The sequence below is a fragment of the Cydia amplana genome, chromosome 13, assembly GCF_948474715.1.
Source record: "Cydia amplana chromosome 13, ilCydAmpl1.1, whole genome shotgun sequence".
In the NCBI taxonomy this organism is placed as follows: Eukaryota; Metazoa; Arthropoda; class Insecta; order Lepidoptera; family Tortricidae; genus Cydia; species Cydia amplana.
Window position 1 is genome coordinate 5,290,797 of NC_086081.1, and position 17,538 is coordinate 5,308,334.

The 17,538-nt window shown below is 39.7% G+C and overlaps 1 protein-coding gene across 1 annotated transcript in view; it reads right to left on the reverse strand.

Moving 5' to 3' along the window:
• Window positions 1-6,236: 6,236 nt before the first annotated feature.
• The window catches only part of LOC134653416 (uncharacterized), a 58,179-nt gene continuing 46,877 nt past the window's right edge, over window positions 6,237-17,538 (reverse strand). The window contains exons 2-8 of the mRNA XM_063508777.1: window positions 12,864-13,055; window positions 12,229-12,394; window positions 10,367-10,471; window positions 9,739-9,911; window positions 7,904-8,073; window positions 7,232-7,586; window positions 6,237-6,597 (exon numbers count right to left, since the gene is read on the reverse strand). Coding sequence (XP_063364847.1) covers window positions 6,245-6,597; window positions 7,232-7,586; window positions 7,904-8,073; window positions 9,739-9,911; window positions 10,367-10,471; window positions 12,229-12,394; window positions 12,864-13,047 — 1,506 coding nt within the window. The 5' untranslated portion in view covers window positions 13,048-13,055 and the 3' untranslated portion in view covers window positions 6,237-6,244. The remainder of the gene's footprint in view (window positions 6,598-7,231; window positions 7,587-7,903; window positions 8,074-9,738; window positions 9,912-10,366; window positions 10,472-12,228; window positions 12,395-12,863; window positions 13,056-17,538) is intronic.

Sequence of the window (17,538 nt, forward strand, 5' to 3'; positions counted from 1 at the left end):
CGCGAAAGCATCACCTTTCCGCCCAAGTCATAGATAATGAAAAAGAGAATGGACAGCTCGCTCAATGCACTTAGTGACTTTTGCCCTTGGAGGATATAATCAAACGGAGACGCCATATCTGTAATTTTCTGTACAAAACAGTCTACCGATTTTTGCGGGGGAGGGGAACGTCAAATGTATGCGTAACGTAAAAATAGCCATGTCAGATAAACGTCAGTCCATACATTGTGTATGACCGTTGGCCGCCTATTTTCGACAGAGGGGAAAGCCTGTTAATGGCTACTCCGTTTAGTTGTATCCTCCAAGCTTTTGCCAGGCGTGGCTCACTCCGCGATTTCGTCGCTTTGCTACGGGTAGCTAAAAGTACATCCGTTCGGCCCCAATTTTGGGGAAAGCCATAAGCCGCGCGTGGCGCTTTCGCCACCTAGCGGCCATATCTGTGCTGATCGTAACAGACGCGTTTTGTTAGAGAGTGAGTATTCTGTACTTAGTACTATTATTTATTCTGTGCTTTTGCGGTTCTGTCACAGCAAGTATATTTGGTCAAACAGAGGGTCTACCGCGAACCACGTTAGACGTGTTGCCTTTCCGTCGCACTTGTAAATTCGTACGTAAGTGTGACAGGGAGGTAACACGTCGAACGTGGGCCCTGATCTTGTCAGTAGAAAAAGGCGGCAAATTTGAAAAATGTAGGCGCGAAGGTATATCGTCCCATAGAAAATTTGAATTTCGCGCCTTTTTTTACTGACAAGATTTGCTTGGCCAGCTATAAATTTTATTTAGGTACGTGAATCGCCGTCAGAGGGGCTACCGCGAACCACGTACGACGTGTCGCATCTCTGTCGCACTTGTAATTTCGTACGTAAGTGTGACACGGTAGGCCTTGGTTTCATATGATACAAAAATATTGATAGTTATATTATTTTAGTCGTTTGGAGAATTTGCGGTGAAAGCATTTGTTCCTTTTATTAAGTATAGGTACAATTCTTTATTTCATTATTATTTTCATCCATTTAAATCAAATTATGCCATAATTATGTGTGATAAAATCACAATGAACCTATACTAATACCACTAAAGACAGCTCTAAGACAACGAAATCGTCTGTATTTTCTTAATCTTTGACAGAATGATGTCATGCACCGGCATAGTTTAGTGAGGCGCAAGTTACACTTGTCTATGGCGTTGGGTTTTTATTTAACCGATTTTTGGTACAGCACTACTCCGCAACAAGTGTGTTGCCAGTTGTAATTTATTTATGCGGTTTTAGTTACCCTAATTGCCGCTAGATGGTATTAATATCAATCTTAATTGTAATGTAGATACATAAAGAAAATTTAAATAATTATCTCTTAATGTTTGATTAGGAGAATAAAATTTATAAATAACAGTTCTTTCCGTTCAAGGAAGCCGCCAGGCAGCGAAATAATAAAAAATGTAGTCAACTTCTTCCACCTTTTATATTTTATAAATAATATTGCAAGCAATACGTTGGTATACCTACTTCAGAAGTATTACTTCTACTTTGAAAATCACAAGTGATCTTCATTTATTTCCTGTGTCTGATAAATATGTCTAATGCCAATGCCTATCTTCTTCTTCCGTGTCGAGGTTCCATTAAACAGGTTCCATGCCTATAATAACGTTGAAGGCTGAGGAGAAAGTTAAAAATGTAGGTACTATGACAGGTAGCGAACTATGACAAAGGAGGCGTGTTAAGATATTTGTGAGCACCTTGGCCGCTCCGATATACCTATATCTGATGGCGACAGTACAATTTATTTCACCATCCTAACAAACAAATGGCAACTGACGGTAATGTAGGTAGGTAGCAAAGAGTAAAGTAGGTACGTAGGTATCATAGATGGTAGGATAAAAAAGAAATAAAAGCCCATAATTGTATTGTTCCGTTTATTATTTTAATATAAACTTGTAAAGGTATAAAAAACCATCCATCGTCTTTAATTAGAATATATCACAAATAAAATAAATACCAATTTACTTGTCTAGACAACTATTGTAGTTATATAAAGTGTATACTAATTATTAATTGCTTATCTATTATGTATTTCAATTTAACCTCGAGGAAGTGCTAATGAATTTTATATTAAACTAAATCCCACAACCAACCATAATAAAAACCTAGAAAATGTATGCTTGTTACTTAAATGTTAAGAGCTCATTAACGTGCACACTACCGCCACTGCTAAATAATCGTGATTATTTAAATTTAACCAAATATATTTAAAAAAAGGGGGCCGCTACGTACTGTATCTTGTATTAAAGTACCTTTTGAATACATCAAACTAGTTTCTATGTTGCTGGATTTGTCAATCTATAAACTCAAAACAAAAACGGCCGTTTTAACTTTGGACGCAAGATTGACCCCTTTTTTGAATATATTTCGTTAAATTTAAATAATCACGATTATTTAGCAGTGGCGCTAGTGTGCACGTTGATGGGCTCTTAAAGACATTGTCAAGACTTATAACAAGTTGCCAAAAGCACCTCCTCAAATGACAGTTTACTAACTAATAATAAATAAAAATAGGAAATAATATAATAGGTATTTAAATATTAAAACCTTTGGAGGTAATAGGAGAAAGTAGTTTGTTTTTAAATTTACCGACATTGTATTGGTTTTAGTTATTTTCTAAAAAATATAAAGTTGCGATAGCACCACACACTGACCATCCAGCCTCTAGACATAGCATAGTCGCGCTACCCCCTCTGCCACACATACGGTAGCGTTACTCCATCTTCGAGTCACGCCTACACCGCTTACTTCAGTCGGCGGACCGGGCTCGGTCTAGAAACTTCGGTAGCTCGAAGAAGTTTTTGCTATCAAAAATGCATTATTGTTGTGTCAAATTGTGTGGCAAGAACACTAAAAACTCTGGTGTACAAAAAAATGGCATTTCATTTCACAGGTAAGCCGATTTTTTAGAGATTTGGATAAAAAATATTTTAATTTAAGCGTCTCATCAAATTTGACAGCGCTTGAAACTCGATGACGTCTTTTAAGAAAGTCTCTTTCTATCGCGCTGCATCCGTATACATCCTTTCTTGTCTTTTATTACGTGACATTCCTAAGCCCAAACTAGTGATGTCCATATCCATAGAATGTGATTGTTTACTATTGACAAGGTAATTCAATTCAAATCGCATAGGTATTTGCGAAAAATTCACTATAAAACAAATAAATAATATGAGAATTACACTTACGGTCCCAATTTTCCCTTGAACATAAACGATATTGTCAATTCAGCACTACATAGGTACTCGTATTACTTTTAGCGATTATAAAAACATTGCAAACACACGGTTGCAATTTAAAATGCATTATTTTGATTCCATTTTTGTTGAGAATAGTGGGCGTCGGTTTAACTTTTTAATTTTTGCTTTTTTTCTGTGTACGACTGCCACCATGGCAATGATACTTGAACATTCGGCCAAATAATTTAAACTTCATTTAGTTAGATTGTGTTAAATAACATTTCATTTACATAATAACAAATAAATATTTGATTTAAACTATGTAATAACTCTTAATAGAATTATACAAGGTGTTTTTAATGGGTGGGTATAGTAGGATACCGCGAATACAGGGTGGATTTTCTTTTTGGCTCAGTGAGGGCAGCTACCAGATCCCGTACTGCTACGAGAAAACGGTCTTAAGAGACCTTCCCTCGATTTCAAATTAATGAAGATTGGCATTTACAGAATTTGGAAAAAACATACAGGATACGAGAAAAAGGTCATTTTTGACAAACTTTTTTTTTATGCCTATCGATCCCATTCCTATTGAGGATCAAAAGCTTGTATGGAAGCAAAAAAAAATTTCCGGCTAGAAAAGCCACAAATCGAGGAAAACTCTTCCCATAATATTTGGCCAATCAGTCCTGTCCTGTTACATTTAAGAACCATAATACTGTATGAAGACATTGCTGTACGAATGATGGGCGAGGTAGAAAATTGTGAATAAAATTTCACATTTTCTCCATAGTAAATGTATGGAAAAAGTTTTTATTAATTTGTGGCTTTTTAGTACATTACCGTAAGTCGACCCCTAGGAAACTATTGATACTGGATAGGAATGGAATCGATTGGCATAGAAAAGTAGCATGTGAAAAATAAAAGTTTTCATTTTCATTCAAATATTATGGGAAAAGTTTTCCTCGATTTGTGGCTTTTCTAGCCGGAATTTTTTTTTTTGCTTCCATACAAGCTTTTGATCCTCAATAGGAATGGGATCTAATTTGAAATCGAGGGAAGGTCTCCTAAGACCGTTTTCTCGTAGCAGTACGGGATCTGGTAGCTGCCCTCACTGAGCCAAAAAGAAAATCCACCCTGTATATAAAGCCGCAACCCGACTGATTAATTGACATAATTGCTCTCCCAGAAGGGGGTTCCTGGGGTATTTGACTTTGATACGGTCGTATAGAGGGGGTGGTTTGGTGACTTCCAGAAAAATCCGACTTTTGGTCTACCGGATTATCCGACTTTTGGTCACTAAACGGTGACAGATACGTGGGAGTAGCTCGACCAAATGTCATAGAGGGACGCTGACAGTTTCTGAAGCCGCCATTATTTTTTTCAAAATGGCGGATTCAAAATGGCGATCATTTTTCAAAATGCTCCCAGCGCGCTAAAATTTTGGTCACGAAAACACGGGGTCACCTAGCTGTATTCCTATGGATTTTTTTTTAATAAAACAAATATGGCGGTAAAAATGGCCACTTATTTTTTATGAAAAGCTTCAAAGGTGAGAGATAGGTGGGGGTGCTCGACCAAATGCCATAGAGGGCCCGAGACAACACAAATTGCATTTAAAAAGTTTCAAAATGTACTAACTAACATAAGAACACCTTGTAATACCATGGTTGCAATAAATAATTATGATTATGATTATGATATGATTTTTGTTTTCAAGTTGGTCTGAGCGCGTTGAGATTTGGCATGCGGCGAGCTTGGGGGCCCAAGATTAGTATGTGAATTATTTTTTATTAACACTCAAAATGGCGGCGGACACGGGCAAAGGAAAATTTCCGAGTAGGTTAAGCGAACCCGAAGGGCGAATATCAGGCTGGGAGGCCGAAGGCTGACCCGCCGAAGGCCCGAAGCCTTCACCCCGACTTCCAAGCGTGCAACCCTCAGTAATTTAAAGCGAGGCCGAAGGGCGAGCTGCGTGAATGAAGTGCTTCCAAGCAGGGATGTTGCGAATATCCGCATCCGCATCTCGTCTCGTCTCGCGCTTCTCTAAATCCCATAAGACGCCTTTTTACCAATAGTTTATTTTTAAATTAATTATATAAAGCAGATACACCTGCTAACGAAACCACAACGTTATGGGTTAATGTTTTCGAACGAACGAATCAACATAGCATTCAAAACATGCTTGCATATTATTACTGTTATTACATTATTGACCGTGATTGACAATGTTATTATTCAACGTGTCACATCACTAGCGCCCGGCAGATATTTCTGTCTGACGCCCACGTGTGTTTGAACGGACCAATCACGGCACGGGACTCGCTCACCTCGTCCCCCGCACCCCTGTATTTTTGGCAGCATCGGTTTCATGAAAGAATTGGCCTAAGTTGAGTCTAGAGGCTGGATGGTCAGTGGCACCACATAAAAAAAGTACATTCATCGTAGTCGTTTATAAATTCTATGAAAATATGCTTATAAATTATTTACATATGTATTGTTTTCTTCAGCTATATTTCGGCTAACCATTATTTTTTTCAAAATACCTGGGATAGTGACAAGTCTTTGGAAAAACAGATTTTACAGATAGAACACCTTTTAAAGGCATAGAGAGATACCTATCCGAGATCTGACATATATCTTTTATTAGGTAGAACGTGCATGATAAAAACTGGTGATCTATACCAAGTTTCAGTTTATTAATGTTGTAAATCGTCCTATTAGCAGTCTTTATTTTTTATTGGTAATGGTTTTTGGGATAACCATAACCAATAAAAAATCATCTTCGTTACACAATCTTTCTTTTTGTAATTTAAATTTTGTCTTCACATTCAATAAAGTTAGATCGTAGTTATATCGTAGCCCTACAGTGGGGCTAAGATGGTCGGTTTTTTATCATCTGTCATCATGCCTGACACGTTTTAACAAGTATGTAAGTGCGACAGTGACGCATAACATGACAAGTGATAAACATGCGACCATGATAGTGCCGCTGGATAAATTAAGGCGATATTCCACACAAAAATGAACCTTAAAACGCTCTAGAATATGGCCAATTATTGCTCGAAGACGAATGATGATCTAAATACGGGCTATCCGTGAGCAATAACTTGCTGCCACTTAAACCAGAACTGGAGCTCTCACTAGACGAGAACATGCTCTTGCTACCAGTGTAGAAAGAGAGGGATGTATGCAGCGGCTCCCTGCCTAGACGCCTTCTCGCTCTGATTAGCGAGACGAAAGCTACGGCGATCGCGCACAGGAATATGACCCCTAAGACGCAGAAGGCAAGAGCCATTTTTCCGGGCGAGAGGCAGATGGTCTTGTCGCCCGGAGAGAAGCCTCGGATCAGCTCGTCCTCTTCGCTTTCGATTCTTCGTGAGCCTGAAATTAAAATACAATTCCATATCATTATGTCATCCAATAGGTATACCTATTGGGTGTACTTATCATTCATTTCAGTAGCAAGATGTACAGTCAGCTGTAGAGAGAGGTGACCCCCCCCCCTGCATACAATCAGTCTATGCAGGGGGCGTCACCTCTCTCTGCATCTGACTGTACATAGACAAACACCAAACGGAAAAAAAATTCGGGTTGACAGATGCTATACGAAAAGTCACGTTCCTATTTCCATTTTGGTTGGGGTTTTCCATCCACGATTGTCATTTTGGTTAATCCCAGAATATACGGAGAAATAAAAATATAGGTAAGCAAAGCATGTATAAGTAGGTATAGTTTGTCAAAGGATTGTCTCATTTCAAACATAGACAGAGAGAATCATACTATCTTTGTCTTACACTAGAACTAGTACTAAGGAGCACCCAAAAGAAAGGATGAGTATAGTTTTCCTGGTTCTTACTGACTGACAAATTGTTTTGACCAACTATATTTTTAAAACGCCAATAGTTACAATAAAATTGGGCTTCCTCTCACTCGACGATCCTTAGATATCTTCCGAGGAACGCTATTTTAGGTGTTAACCTAAACGTTTATGATGTCTAAATATTATTTTACTAACCTCTTATTGAAGCCTCATCCTCCAACTCAATGTTAGGCGCCAAAACCTCAATACTATTATACACCTCTAACCTATCAATGACCACTCCTTTAGCGTCCTTATCCAACCTCGCCTTTCTCAGTAACCCCTCTCTCGTCTGTTGAGGCCTTTGCAATGATTTACAATCGACCAGTGGACATGTGCCTTTGCATAATTCTATGCCGCAAGTTAGATGAAGTTTCGCTCGATCAGGGAACTTGAAGGCGGCAAATGTGGTGATGGCGTGTTGGTACGTCATTATGTTTTTGAATATCTCGGGGTCCGTTTTGGCTTGTTTGAGATTGAAGTTTTCGTGCAGGTTTCGCTGCGGGTCCACCTGCGACCAAACACAAATTTATAGTACCTAAGTAAATCACCTACACAGACAATTGAACGCACAGACTCAACGGCAATTTGCGAAAGTTTTAATGGTGATGGACGGTTGGTACAACCGACCAACCGACCCATTAATGGCGACAAGTCAAACAAGATCCGTTATTTTTAAACCGTCGAGTTTAACTAGATACCCTTTCTGCTTTTTATCCTACCTATGAAGAGATAGATGTATAAGGTTCTCTATTAGATTTATAAGTTTCTTGTCCAGGACCATCGTGGTGTTTATGGCCAATTCGGTTTCAAAGTTTCAATTCTTACCGGTTCGAGATCTGCCAAGTCTATCTCCGTCCCTTTCTTGTGGCGGTGGATGGAGGGGGTCGAGAAGATGGACTCGTCGATGGGGCAGCCGGCCTCGTCGAGGAGTTTCTGCGAGGCCTCCCCGAGGCCGTCGTGAGCTACGCAGTTGGTTATGCGGAGACCGACTCCAACTGGAAAATAATATAAAGATAAGGTATCAATACACAATTACTAAAGAACCACCAACACAATCAAGAGGCCGCTAATTGGCTCTACCAGGTGATCCATTGGGCAAACAAAGAAACGGCTCGCATGGAGATGAGACCAACATGAATTACCGTCGCAATCCTCACGGTATATGAGCGGACGACTAGAAAGAAGCGATGATGACAAGTTGGGACAACGCTCTAGAAAGATGTTAATCAACTTTATGAGCATTTCTCAAATAATTTGTACATTTCGATCACATCTTAGATTTCTATAAAAATTGGTATGCTGGTAAAGTACATGAAGCTGAACAATTTCCACCATATTTCCCAAAATGTCCAAGAAAGTTTGTATGAAACTTCCTTTTTTGTTACCAGATTTCCTTACACATTTGGTAACAAAAAATTGTGGAAATTGTTCAGCTTCATGTACTTCGGCATAGCAATTTTTATACAAATCTAAGATGTGATCGAAATGTACAAATTATTTGAGAAATGCTCTTACTGAAGTGTTTTATTTAACCTATCTTTAAAGGAACATTGTTCGTAATGCACCGACTTGTTTCTTTGCAGCTTCTCGAGAATAAATATGTAGTGTAGAGACTTGAGGGGCGTCTTTAAATAGCTTCGTCAACTGCCCCAACTCGACCGTGGCGGATTCATTAGTTGGCGAAGCTGGAACCAGCTCCATCCAGCTGACTCCAGCAGCTCGGCTGTTCACTAAACTTACCAGGCAGCGTGCACTGGATCAGCAGCTTCGTCGGCTGCCCCATCTCGACCGTGGCGGATTAACTAAGTTGGTGAAGTTGGGACCAGCTCCATCCAGCTGACTCCGGCAGCTCGGCCGTTCAACTAAACTTACAAGGCAGCGTGCACTGGATCAGCAGCTTCGTCGGCTGCCCCATCTCGACCGTGGTGGATTCACTAGTTGGCGAAGCTGGGACCAGCTCCATCCAGCTGACTCCGGCAGCTCGGCCGTTCAACTAAACTTACAAGGCAGCGTGCACTGGATCAGCAGCTTCGTCGGCTGCCCCATCTCGACCGTGGCGGATTAACTAAGTTGGTGAAGTTGGGACCAGCTCCATCCAGCTGACTCCGGCAGCTCGGCCGTTCAACTAAACTTACAAGGCAGCGTGCACTGGATCAGCAGCTTCGTCGGCTGCCCCATCTCGACCGTGGCGGATTCACTAGTTGGCGAAGCTGGGACCAGCTCCATCCAGCTGACTCCGGCAGCTCGGCCGTTCAACTAAACTTACAAGGCAGCGTGCACTGGATCAGCAGCTTCGTCGGCTGCCCCATCTCGACCGTGGCGGATTCACTAGTTGGCGAAGCTGGGACCAGCTCCATCCAGCTGACTCCGGCAGCTCGGCCGTTCAACTAAACTTACAAGGCAGCGTGCACTGGATCAGCAGCTTCGTCGGCTGCCCCATCTCGACCGTGGCGGATTCACTAGTTGGCGAAGTTGGGACCAGCTCTATCCAGCTGACTGCAGCAGCTCGGCCGTTCAACTAAACTTACCAGGCAGCGTGCACTGGATCAGCAGCTTCGTCGGCTGCCCCATCTCGACCGTGGCGGATTAACTAAGTTGGTGAAGTTGGGACCAGCTCCATCCAGCTGACTCCAGCAGCTCGGCCGTTCAACTAAACTTACCAGGCAGCGTGCACTGGATCAGCAGCTTCGTCGGCTGCCCCACCTCGACCGTGGCGGGCTCGCTGCTGGGCGAAGCTGGGACCAGCTCCATCCACGCCCGTGCTGATTCCAGCAGCCATTCACGCTGCTCCATCTCTGCTGGATTCACCCAGCCTTGGCGGTTGCGGCCGGTTCTGAAATACGAGATTGAATTTGAGGTCCTATTTATAGCACAACATTATGGGTCAGTGGATTTCCCAGTTCTAACTGCTGTGCTCGATACTTAGGTATTCCTTTGTCGAGGTCTTATTTATAGGTTTGTTTTAGATCCTTATAAACCTGACATAGGTGTTATATATACCTACTTTAAACATTGTAGGTAACAATCATGAATAAACTAGAAGAACAGATGGGAGTATGGTTATCCATACTCCCATTTAGATTTATATCTAAAGATAGAAACTTTCGCTGACGCAGATAATTACTGAAAGGAACACTAGAATTACCTACCTACAGGGAACATCAGTCAGAGAGATAGGTAACTTGACAAAAGCATTTCCCGAAACGGTTAGTTACCTGGTACGAGAGAGACTTCAAATAATAGTTCATTAACATAAGTAATCTGGTTATACATATAATCTGTTTATACCTCGTCTTTTTAGCTTCCTGCCCGATCATTTCTCGTAGTTTAGAGTTGATCACTCCCTCGAGAGCTGAACTGTTGATACGAACCGCACGCGGTTGGAGTTTACACCTGTAAATTATAACAAAAAAAACTGTTAAGCGTCGTTACAGTATGTCTAACTCTGTCGAAATTGTTGATAAATACTGATTGCCAGTGATTATTCTTCTTGTCTACCGAAGAGTATGCTTTTTATCTGGGCAATTACTTCAAAGGTATCGTCGTGTTCAGAATGTACTCTCTGATCTAACTATCAAACTACTAACTAGGGCTTACAAATATTCGAAACTTTCAGATATTCGAATATTCGACTTTTTCTGACGACGTATTCGAATATTCGAATAATTATTCGAATATTATAAAAAATAAGAAAAGGAACGAGAAATCGGTTTATTATCGTTTTATTCAAAAGCTTTTTTCACATATTGCTAAAACTGAGGATATTTGGCAGAAATCCACTTAATTGACTAGATTTTATCATCCCACATTTATAAAAAACAAGTAAAACGCCAAAATTAGACGTATTTAATATTTCTAGATAAAACTTATTATAAATGCGTCGTTGCGTGAAATAATATAACTTTAACCATCCAAACACCTAGGTATGTAAGATATATTTTTTAGTAGGTAATCATTTTCCGATTTAAATTAACTTGTAATCACTCAGAGGCCTGTAAAAATGCCTTTAATTTCATTGTATTTTGAATCTTTATTGACTTTATTTGTTTTGGCAAGTTATTATTCCTAATGGTCGGCTAATTATATAATATTGGAATATTTAAGGGAAAAAGTTAGTTGAGTACTGGGTGGATTATTCGTCAGCTAAAGGTGCATGATTAGATTACCAAGTTGGGCAGGTTTGGTATGATTAAATTTGAGAATTGCGATAAGTGGCAAGGTTTAGACTTCAAAAATTCGCTTAACGTACGCTTGTACTGAATAAACAGAATGACCCTTTAACTTAAAACTTACGCACCGTAAAAATAACATACTTTTTGATTTCGTTTCTTTTAAATTGAGTTAGGTTTCACTGTATTCACGAAGTCTATCGAGAGGAATACAGTAAAAATATTATTTCCTTCGTATTTGGGTACCTACCGTTCCTCATTCACTGTAAATACCCGTAAAACACACAGAAACTGTAACTACAGCGGATGACATAGATTTTTTATAGTAATAAAAAATATTCGAATATTCGAAACCTGAGCGGCCGAATATTCGAATATCAAAACAGGTCGAATATTCGACAAATTCGAATATTCGAATATTCGAATTGCAAGCCCTACTACTAACACAAGCTAATAGTTGGATTGCTATTGCATGCAGTTTCCTTTGCTCCTGGTCGGTGGGCTGCTGTAAGATGCGGTCCATCGCACGGCCAGCTCCACAATATAGTACAGTTGGTCGTCACTGGTCGCGTTTAGTCTCTTCACCTGACCACAAGTTGGTCGATGGGCTAGAGCATGCTTTTCATCTGCACGAACACTTCAAAGACGCAAAAACTAGTCATCGCTGTTTTCATGGTGTTTTAAGTTTAACTGATCATTTGGACGACTTGGTCTGGCCTAGTGGGTAGTGACCCTGCCTGTGAAGCCACGATCATGGGTTCGAATCCCGGTAAGGGCATTTATTTGTGTGATGAGCACAGATATTTGTTCCTGAGTCTTGGGCGTTTTCTATGTATTTATGTATTTGTATTGTCTGAGCACCCACAACACAATAAGCCTTCTTGAGCTTACTGTGGGACTTAGTCAATCTGTGTAAGAATGTCCTATAATATTTATTTATTTATTTTATCATTGGATTGTTATGTCATGCTTGTGACTAACCTGACCACAAGCTCCTGATCAGTGGACTGCTGTAACATGCGATCCATCTGCACGACCAGCTCCACGGTATAGTACAGCTGGTCGTCGCTGGTCGTGTTCAGAGTGGAACTCCTTACGCCGCATGCGTTCGTCGGTAGATGCAAAGACACCTTCGTTTTGTGGTTGCCTGAAAACAGGAAACGAATTTTGTACAAACAATTGAAACAATTCATTCATTTCCATCTATTTTGACACCCTAAAATTAGTATAGTTTTTACTGGACTGTCATTGCAATGCTATTAATGGAGGTCGGTGAAAGCTAATAGTAGATAACGCCCTTCTAGATTTCATACGATAGGATTGCCTATCAACCTCTTGAAATATTACTTCACATGTTGGATCACACCTCATTTGTTATTATGGTTTACTGGACTCCGTCCGACATCAGGCCACTGGACTAGTTTACTGGCTAACATGAACAACGAGCATTTGAACGACACACGGTCTCATTTGCCCCAAAAATTTTGCTGCACCTTGCACCACTCTCTCGAGAATTTCTTGCTAAAGAGTATTTAGAATCTCGCAGACGAATCGTCGTCGTTAGAGTCTCGTAGTCTCGTGAATTTCATGTCGTCCTACGGTCAACAAATGCTCACCTTGCACCCTACACTCCCTCGAGAAGTCCTTGCTAAACAGTAAGCCTTTGAACGGCTGCGCCATTTCCAGCGACACGGTGAACGAGCCGCGGTCACACGCCGTGCTAACGTCCACGACGCGGTTCTGTGCGCGCGCGCACGTCAGCGCCAGGAGCACGTGCGCGACCTGCACGGCGCGCCACATGGCGAGGTCTGTGGACAAGATAGAGTTAGTTTAAAATTGGTTATTTAGCATAATATTTTACTAGACTTCTAGACGAGGCAGGCAACCTCCGATGCGGAGCTAGACTTCTACACCGTTTAGTAGGAGGCAGCTAGCTAGGCAACCTATAATGCGGCCGAGAAGCTAGCTAGTTGAAGTATAGTGTTTTTAAAATAAAATAAAAGCCTGATGGTTATGGTCTATGGTACAGACCATTCTAAATGAGTATAGAATTAATATACATGTCATCTAGGTACATAATATATATGGTCCTATTTGTAACGACTGGGATAAAATCAGTATCGTCAGCATGCGCGGCTGACTCCGTAATACCTACTTAGGCCAACTGGTCACGGTGGCATCCAACTCCGTGGGTTCCGTGGCGTGTACCCTCGTGAGTGGGATATTGTCCTTTGACCATTAGGTACGGATACGTAAGAGGCAAAAATCAGAAAACAGTACATTCAACAACCTACATACATTTTATTTATGCACAATATACCTACAATACAATATAATTCTTTATCCCTACAGAATAAAGTCGTGCTATATAGGTAATCGAAAAGATTCTTACTTTTGATATCTTTAGTTAAAATTATGCTGTCATCGGGTCGTACAAAAATGCAAAGGACACGTAGTAAAGTCAAAGAACTACAAAACGAAAAAAAGAATAACTAACTAAGCCGCCATTGTTGCATTGCCGAGTCATTTAGAGTGATTTTGCGGTTAACGCGGTACGAAACGGATATTAGGGTAATTTGAAACCTAGACTAGATTTATAAATGGTGGTATAAAGGTAAAAATCAACGCAAATTGCTTTCGCTTCTCAGATACATTGTTGCCAACGTTGCCATTTCTATGGACATGCCTGTAACAACTTTTATATGTTCCTATAGGATAGGTACCTAATGTGGGGTCCGGATAGGCTAACTATATGCAAGCAAAGCCTTGAACAAAACAAAGTGAGGGAATGTCGTAATATTTAACATTCATAGAAATACATTATAATACATACCTAGGACATTAACATTAATGATGACATTGCTGAGGACGGATGAAAATGGTGTACCTACCTATACCAGAATTAGTGCTAGGTGATCATATTTGAAGGGTCCACGGAAAGAACATGTCTAGTCACACTAGTGACATTTTGAGTAATCGCGGTTTCCGTGACCAGGTATTATTTAACTAAAAATAAAGTTGTGTTACATTTATTATACAGTGGTAGCAAAAGATATAACTAATAGTTCATTATTAAGAGCTCTTCATTTTGAGATAAAAATCTCATTTTCCGAAAAATGTGACTAGACATGTTCTTTCCGTGGACCCTTCATTTGCAAAATAAAATACAACAAACTCATTATAATTATTACCACCTGAGATGAAAGGCATTCATTGTTTGATTTTAGGTAAACTGAAAAGATCATAGACAATTAAAAACGCAGGTCATAGAAACAAAGGCGCCATTTCCTCCGCTCTCGTGTCTATGGTAAACCTTTAACGAACCGTTAAGTGGCCGGCAGATAGCCCACTTCGATTAGACGTTTAGTAGAAATTAAAATAGCTTTGTCTTAGATTTAGGCCGGTGCAGATGACCGTGACGGGTTCGGTATATGATAGTTTGATATGAATGGTAAGTTAAATGGAGACCCAGGCTCTCCGAAACATGTCGCGCGAGTGACTAAAAACACGGGAGTTAATCCGTAAAATTAGCTTAAGTTAAATAAAATAACTTTAGTTAAATTCGATTGTCAGTCATGAACTGAGGATGAAAACACCAGCATTCGTATTCTGATTATGATTTTGATTTTCGATATTGTGTCCTACCTAAAAGGTTGTCTGGAAGGACTGGGAGGGACAGCGTTAGCAATAAGACTGCGTCACAGAATAAGTAATAGTATTATCAACTGCGTTGTCTAGCTCTATCTTTAGTAAAGTGTGTTTTTCTTCAATTCTAGGTAACAGTTTCTTTTCAATAATTCAATAAAGAGTATATTCTTTTATTCTATTCTATCTTCTAACTACAATAAAGATGAAAACAACGATTCATCTTAAACGCACCACGTTTCAAGTTTCTCTTGGTTGGCATTTAAATGGACCGTGACATGATACACCAATAAAAGTCACCTATTTATACTCGTATTAGGTTTTTTCACTTAGGAAATAACCCTGAAATATTCTAGAAAAAGAGCTCCTAGCTAGATAGTGTCGAGGGATAACATGATTTAATAGATATTTTTTTACAATTTCTTCAGCAGCATTTTGCATTCTCAAATACTCAAACATCTTTATTGCTCTCATATTACAAGTATTACAGACCCTGTCAGGGTACAGAAATTTAGTGTTACATATGTATACTTTTTTTTATCATACATACTTAAAATTAATCTCAACAAACGCACATATAATTTCAAAGTTTACCGGAAACCTCGCTATCCCGTAGCTTAATTACATAAACAGTTATCTGTTGCGTATTCATTAACAGTAATTAGATGTCGTGCGAGAACGTCGGAAGCATTGTTTGTAGACGCACTTCGAGAAGAGAACGGCTTAACATGCGTTGTACAGTCGCCATCAGATATATCGGAGCGGCCAAGGTGTTCACAATATCTGACATGCACTCTTAACTCTTAACGCCCTGACAGTAGAGGCGTGTTCAGATATTTGTGAGCGCCTTAGCCGCTCCGATATAACTGATGGCGACTATACAAAAAAAAGCTCAAAATATGAAAATGTCTGAAGACGAATACGACCATTTTGTTTGGATCCTAAGTAGAGTAGGTAGTATAGATAAAAGATGTCGCTTATCGTATAAATAATTGGTAGTTGTGATTAAGCAAAAGACAAAAATGAAAGTCAAGACAGGTAAGTACTAAGCGGTGGTAAAAAAATTCAGGGGCTATCTTTTCACTGAGGCGTAGCGAGCGTAGACGAAAGGAATCAAACAAAAGGAACTGGTAGTTACCTATTATCAGTGATCGTTAATTTTCCAGCAATTTTGGTGCAGCATAGTAAAACTAAAGGATTTTCTTCAATTTTTTTCTAGGGAGAGGATTGGTTAAGGTTAATATTACTGTTATTAACTCTAATTATCTATTCCACCTAGAGTAGGGCATACAGATGTTTTAACCAACAATGCTGCACCAAAATTGCTGGACAATTAACGATCACTGGTTATTATATAGGTAATCCCTTCTTCGCTCCGTTAATACGACCGCCAAGTAAATACTGGCTGTTAATGTTAAAGTCAGTGCGTGATTTTCTGCTCGAACTAAAATAGGACCGTAACATTTTATAGAGTAAATTAAAACCATGATCAACCGTTAAGACTATTCAATAGCTCGTGTAGGTCAGTAAGTATAGTGTACCGGTAAAAGAGCGTTCTCCGTGAATACTTATAAAACGCTATAAAGACTCAATAACACGCCATAGAAACAAAACTAAGTCATGTCATGAATGTGAAAGCATTTAATACTGACCATTGAGCCCCATATCCATGCCCATATCTGTTTTAAAGTTGTGTGAAATTTGAACGGTATTAAAGACACAGTAGAGTTTATATTCCTATGTGCTCTAGATTAGGAGAATGACAATGCAAGTGTTTAATATGGCGGTATGATCTGTGACCCAATACGATTGATTCGATGAGTTTCAGATAAACGTAATTAGGGATAGTAGGTTATGGGGCACGGGCGGCCTTCAAAGGTTTCCTTCATAGGTATTCGCTAGGTGCACGACTGGTGCTGCCCTCATTTTGGCAGACTTTCTACGTTCAATCTTATGGAGTAAAATTAGTTCAAGCGGCTGCCGCTAGTACTAATGTCAGACATTCCATAAGATTACCTGTGTTTGTGACGATCAGCGCCACTTCCCCCTCCACCGACTGCGCACCTTGCCAAGTTCGCTTACTTCGACTTAATTCTTGCCATAGTAGAAATATATCTCGGTTTTAATGATAAAAACGAAAAGTAATAGGGCAAGTAAATTTATCGTGGTAAATACATCGAGTTTTCTTAAATATCTATGTGTCGGTATGAATAAGCTTTGAAAGAAAACAAAACAAGAGTTGCTAAGAAGCAATAATTAAAATTAAACCAAACCAGTTCAAGTAATCAAAAAATAGTTTCTCTCAATGATAGGTATACAGTATACCTAATTAATAACTGCAGGATAATAACCCATACGCAAATGTAAAGTATACAATCATACAAAAAATATATTACAGTAAACCAACGCAAAAACATGTAGAGAGACCAATTAGACTCAAAAAAATATCATGTGATGTGGGAACAAGTCTCGGGCTAACCACAGGTCGCCGTAGCACCGTCTACATTCAACTGACAATTTTTAAACCTTATTGCGAGGATATAAGGACCATCTAGCTCAGTTAAGAGTTGCTGTGACTATAATACGTGTGCCTGAAATTATTGCGTTTGCGCAGGTAATTCTTTCTACGCGCTTATTAGAAATCGG